This window comes from Oncorhynchus mykiss, chromosome 12, assembly GCF_013265735.2.
Source record: "Oncorhynchus mykiss isolate Arlee chromosome 12, USDA_OmykA_1.1, whole genome shotgun sequence".
Lineage (NCBI taxonomy): Eukaryota > Metazoa > Chordata > Actinopteri > Salmoniformes > Salmonidae > Oncorhynchus > Oncorhynchus mykiss.
Genome location: NC_048576.1, coordinates 25,885,448 through 25,890,352, shown reverse-complemented (window position 1 = coordinate 25,890,352; position 4,905 = coordinate 25,885,448). Strand labels below are relative to the sequence as shown.

General features: G+C 39.0%; 1 protein-coding gene across 1 annotated transcript; it reads left to right on the top strand.

Moving 5' to 3' along the window:
• Window positions 1–553: 553 nt before the first annotated feature.
• zgc:113208 (uncharacterized protein LOC550591 homolog) lies at window positions 554–4,408 on the top strand. Its single transcript, XM_021623180.2, has 6 exons — window positions 554–948; window positions 1,150–1,308; window positions 1,389–1,487; window positions 1,601–1,671; window positions 3,589–3,719; window positions 3,836–4,408. The coding sequence occupies exons 1-6, from the start codon at window positions 744–746 to the stop codon at window positions 4,068–4,070; spliced, it is 900 nt and encodes a 299-aa protein (XP_021478855.1). The 5' UTR covers window positions 554–743; the 3' UTR covers window positions 4,071–4,408.
• The last annotated feature ends 497 nt before the right edge of the window (window positions 4,409–4,905 follow it).

Here is a 4,905-nt window from a genome sequence, read left to right as displayed (position 1 = left end):
ATGTGAAATCTATAGATTTGGACCTAATTTATTTATTTCAATTAACTGATTTCCTTCTATGAACCGTAACTTAGTAAAAATCTTTGAAATTGTTGTATGTTGCGTTTATATTTTTGTTCAGTATATTTAAGTATGCATTAAGGTGTCTTTAATAGAATACACATGGCAAAAACCAATGTAGACATTAATAAATGCATTTCTATAGATTCCAAAATATTTTTTACAATGATGGGGGTGCAAAGATGGAGTCATGGTGGTTTCAAAACAGCTCCAACTGTCAGTTTTCTAAGATATATATAAGTAATTGGTTGGAACCAAAAAATATAAAAACATTTTCCTTAAAGCATTTTGAAAACTATTAATGTTACTGTCCCCACTACAACAACAAAAATATGTAAATAAACATAATTTTTGTCCTTGAAACATTCTAGAATTCCATTCATTCCAATGGAAGACTACTTTTCTGAGGAATGCCAATTTGGCGCCTTCAAAGCCTCTCCATGGCCAAAACATAGCATCCGCAATCCAGGGTTAATATGTCATTGATTGGAACGCGTCATCTGACTACGGAGCCTTGGTCGGGGTGTGCTGGCTTGTAAAGCAGGCGCACCCGTAGGATTACATAAACAGTGAGAAGCGCAGTTACTTAACACGGTTTTTTCCCCATTCATTCATACTGAGGATACAGTTGAGTCCCACCTTCTTCACAACAAAACCATTGTAGCTTGGGTTGTGCAACTCCGATGCTTGGTCGTTTTCGATTTATTTCATTTGAACGTTGTCTAGGGCCTACAGGAAGGCACATAACGAGACGAAACATGGAGAAAAGCAGCGGGACAACTTCTACAAAAAGAAAAGCTTCCTCATCTGAGACAAGTCTTCCAGACTGCAAAAATATGAAATCGAAGGATAGTGGCAAGACTAGCGCAAATAAAGCTCTGAACAAGAGTAAGTCACGGTTTTGAGTAGGTAGAACGTGGCTGCATAGAAAATGGCCGTGCTCTAGAGCATCAAAACGACTATCAACAAATCACTTTTCATCATAAATAACGATTCATTATTAGTCAGTCACAATTTAACCACGATACATTGCGGATTTGATCCTCTTGTACACGGCCAATGGTAAAAAATAATGTTACTTTCCCACAGAAAAGTCTAAAATAGAGAAGGACTCGTCGAGCAAGAAAAAACACACATTCTTGGGTAGCTCAGAAGTTTCTCTAAGTTCTAAAGATGCAAGCCAGAAGATGATCCGGGATGGATGCCAAGAGGTTTCAAAGAATGACAAAGGACAACTTGTTTTTAAAGGTATGCCTACATATGCAACTCTGTTTTAACACACGGACATTAATTTCACAGAAGGCTCATTGACAAGTAATTTTTCTTAGACTTCCCACAGTTCCAACCTAACATGTCACCAAAAGAAGTACTTCAAGCTGGCAGCTTTGGTGGTACCTACTTCAGACCAATATACTCAAGTGTCACAAGTGAGTAGCCTATCCCACACACATCTATAATCATTACTTTGGATGTTATGACGTAATTACTAATGTAGGTTAAGCACTTTACTAATCACACTTTTTTGTTTCTTTCATCATAGAACACAATTGCAAAGATGAATGGAATGAGCTCCCTGAGGATTGGCTGAAAGGTTTGAACATTCCCACACAGGTGATTATACGAAACCAAACCTACTCTACACACTGACTGTGTTTAGGCCTACCAAACTAAATGATAATGATAAAACACCTATGAACACATTCATTGTAATAGAGACACCCAAACAAGACTGAACAATTCAAGCTGATTGGTATAATGCAAAAATAAAGCATTATAAGACTTGCCATAAGCATGCCCACCAATGTTGTTATGATCTCATAATGATCCTGACGAAGTTAGACATTTTGAGTCATTTGGAAATTTGCTGAAATATATGCACCGATATTTTCCTTGCCAAAAAAACAAACAGATACCGATATCCGATATTTAACATTTTAGCTGCCTTTTTAAGCATTCTAGTACAGTTAAATAGTTAACACACACACATGGACGCAGCGCTCTAAGGCACTGCATCTCAGTGCAGGAGGCTTCACTACAGTCCCTGGTTTGAATCCAGGCTGTATCACATCCAGCCATGATTGGGAGTCCCATAGGGCGGCGCACAATTGGCCCAGCGTCGTCCGTGGTAGGCCATCATTGTAAATAAGAATTCTTAACTGACTTGCCTAGTTAAATAAGGGTTTGCACACTGACCAAAAAGTTATTTTGTTGGCATTTACCAGTAAAACATAATTGAAACCTATTTCTTTCACTTACTTGCTGTGCTGTTTCGTTCTTTATTTATTCAGTCGTTTCATTCTGAACCAGTATTTCTATGGAACGCCGTTTGGGCCTTTGTGTGTCAAAAAGATACAAGTCAAATAACACTATTTGACTAATCAGGACCTGAATATGACTGCACGTCACATAATTTAACGTGTTCATACATTTTTTACGAAGTTATTACACATTGATTACACTATCACTCGTATTTCATATGTCACAACAATTCATCGATACGTATGCTATGATGCTGGTGAAGTTGTCTTGCGCACCTACAGTGCTGGTCATTAACAAAAAAGCTAGCTAGCTCATGGATGCAAGCAATGTTCTTCCCCAAAAACATAGCAAAACAACAATCTGTTTCAGTAGCTATAGTTAGCTGGCTAACTATATAGCTAGCTGTCATCATCTAAAATAACCCTAATTTATAAGACAGTTCTTATTTGATTAATGGTGGTCGGACCCATCTATGTGAAGCTAGCCACAATAAGGATTAGCCACAATAGTGGACTTTGCATCACTGTCAATGACATACTTTTATTTTGAAGGCTAACTGGAATAGATCATGCTAAACGAGGTTGGAATGTTATATAAAATCCAAAATAGTTTGAAATCACACTGGATGTATTATACTTTAGAATTGCATTGAGGGCATACTTATTTCACTGTACAGCCTTCCCTATGGATTGTGGATGAATGACATGGGGTATCAGTCTACTCCGTGACACCCAGAAAACATTAGCGTATTACTGTGTAACTCCGGTAGGTCAAAATCTGAAAAATAGTGCACTTGGTAGTGTGTCCCGGTGCTCGACCAGTCGCGAAAAATCCAACATCACCCACGACAGAGAACGGTTGATTGTCAAGGGCAATGAATTCCATTATCTTGGCCTTAATGGATTTCACCTTTGAGTTGTCTCGCTGAAATTTTCTTACTCTTTCAAATGACTGCCCGACTTGTTGACTGCTCGATCCACACAGCAGACATTGTGGGCTAGGTTAGGAATGCTGTGTTGTGAATAATTTTACGTGGCATCATTACGCCATGTACCTACGTTATATAGGCATGCACGTCAGCTTTGACATCGGTTTTCCACATCGGCATTAAACTAGACATCGGGCCGATACCAATGTTGGCATTTTTAGCTAATATCGTCCGATTCTGATATGTCCACCGATATATTGTGCATCCCTACTAATAAGACATTACAAAGCCAGGCTCACACTGCTTATAATAAATAATGCATTATGTGTTTCCCCATACAGGTGGCCTCATCAACATACAGAGAAAGTGTAAACACATACAAAGTGAAGTGTGGAGGCAGTCTAGAAATGTGGGAAAGCAGTGGATGGATTGTAACCCAGGATCCCTATGGGTGGTTTCAGTGGTACTGCAGGTATTTGCAGAATATATACAGTACATTCAGACTGGGTATAACAAGGCTCCTTTCTAGTCTCTTACATTAGTGTCTTCTTCCTCAGAATCTTACTCTGAAATGTAAATTCCCTACAGGTTTTACCATGGTCGGCGTACTAAGGATGATGAGCGTCAGATCGGGCGATGGTCAAAGTGTGCTGGGGTAAAAGGCCGGTGGAGAAATAATCTGATAACCAAAGTAGTCCGGTCAGGCTGTGGCTTTGACAACCCAACAATCTCTCCTGTGGTCAGACAGACATTACAGCACTGGGGGTACCGACTGACCAAGGAGGACTACAAGGAGGGTGCCAAGAGGGTTAAGCCAAAATAACCGTGTATTCATTATACTGGTACAGTAGGGAGGCTGGTGGGTGGAGCTATAGGACGGGCTCATTGTAATGGCTGGAAGGAATTTAAATGGAACATTAACAAACAGATCAAACATAAGGAAACAACATTTGATTCCATTCCATTTATTTAATTACAGCCATAACAATGATCCCATCCTCCTATAGCTCCTTCCACCAGTCTACACTGGGGTACAGAAATAAGTGCATGAGTTTGACTGTTTTATTTGCAAACGTGTGTTTGTGGTATTTTTGATACTGTAAATGCAATGTTTAACTTTAATTTGACTTTAAAAAGAGATACCTAACTCCCTTTCTTGGAGCTTCTGTCTAATTGTTATTTTCATGCGTCTTTCACCTCTTATGAAGTGGGTATTGTGCGCTGCAAAAAGAATATGAGCTCACCAGCTTGTAGTCCTAAAACCCAGAAATGAGTTACCTCTGGTTTGTTCAGCTATCTCTAAGGGAAGAAAGTATAGGGTTTTGGAATAAAAGCTAAAAAAATAAGGTCTGAGGATAACTGACTGAGCATGCTTTTGCGGCACAGTCGATAGCGCGCCGGGCTCAAAGGTCGAGGGTTCAAGACCTGCTCCCTGCTGTTTCATTACATTGGCGATGTTATACATTTTGTTCTGTGATATAATAGCAGTTATGTAAAAAGTACATTTGATTTGAGTTAACATACAAATCCTTTATGAATTATGCAGCGATTTTTAGCATGAAAATCTTGGTGGGGCAAACAATTTATAAAAATGTTTTAATGCATGCCAGCATAGCCACTACACAACATTAAACAATACATTCATTGCACTATAACGG

Bases quoted from the DNA above. Each gene is read 5' to 3' on its own strand.
- zgc:113208 (XM_021623180.2), top strand. From the start codon at position 744: ATGCTTGGTCGTTTTCGATTTATTTCATTTGAACGTTGTCTAGGGCCT. The intron at 949-1,149 runs GTAAGTCACGGT...ACTTTCCCACAG, and splicing joins AAATAAAGCTCTGAACAAGA to AAAAGTCTAAAATAGAGAAG. The intron at 1,488-1,600 runs GTGAGTAGCCTA...CTTTCATCATAG, and splicing joins AATATACTCAAGTGTCACAA to AACACAATTGCAAAGATGAA.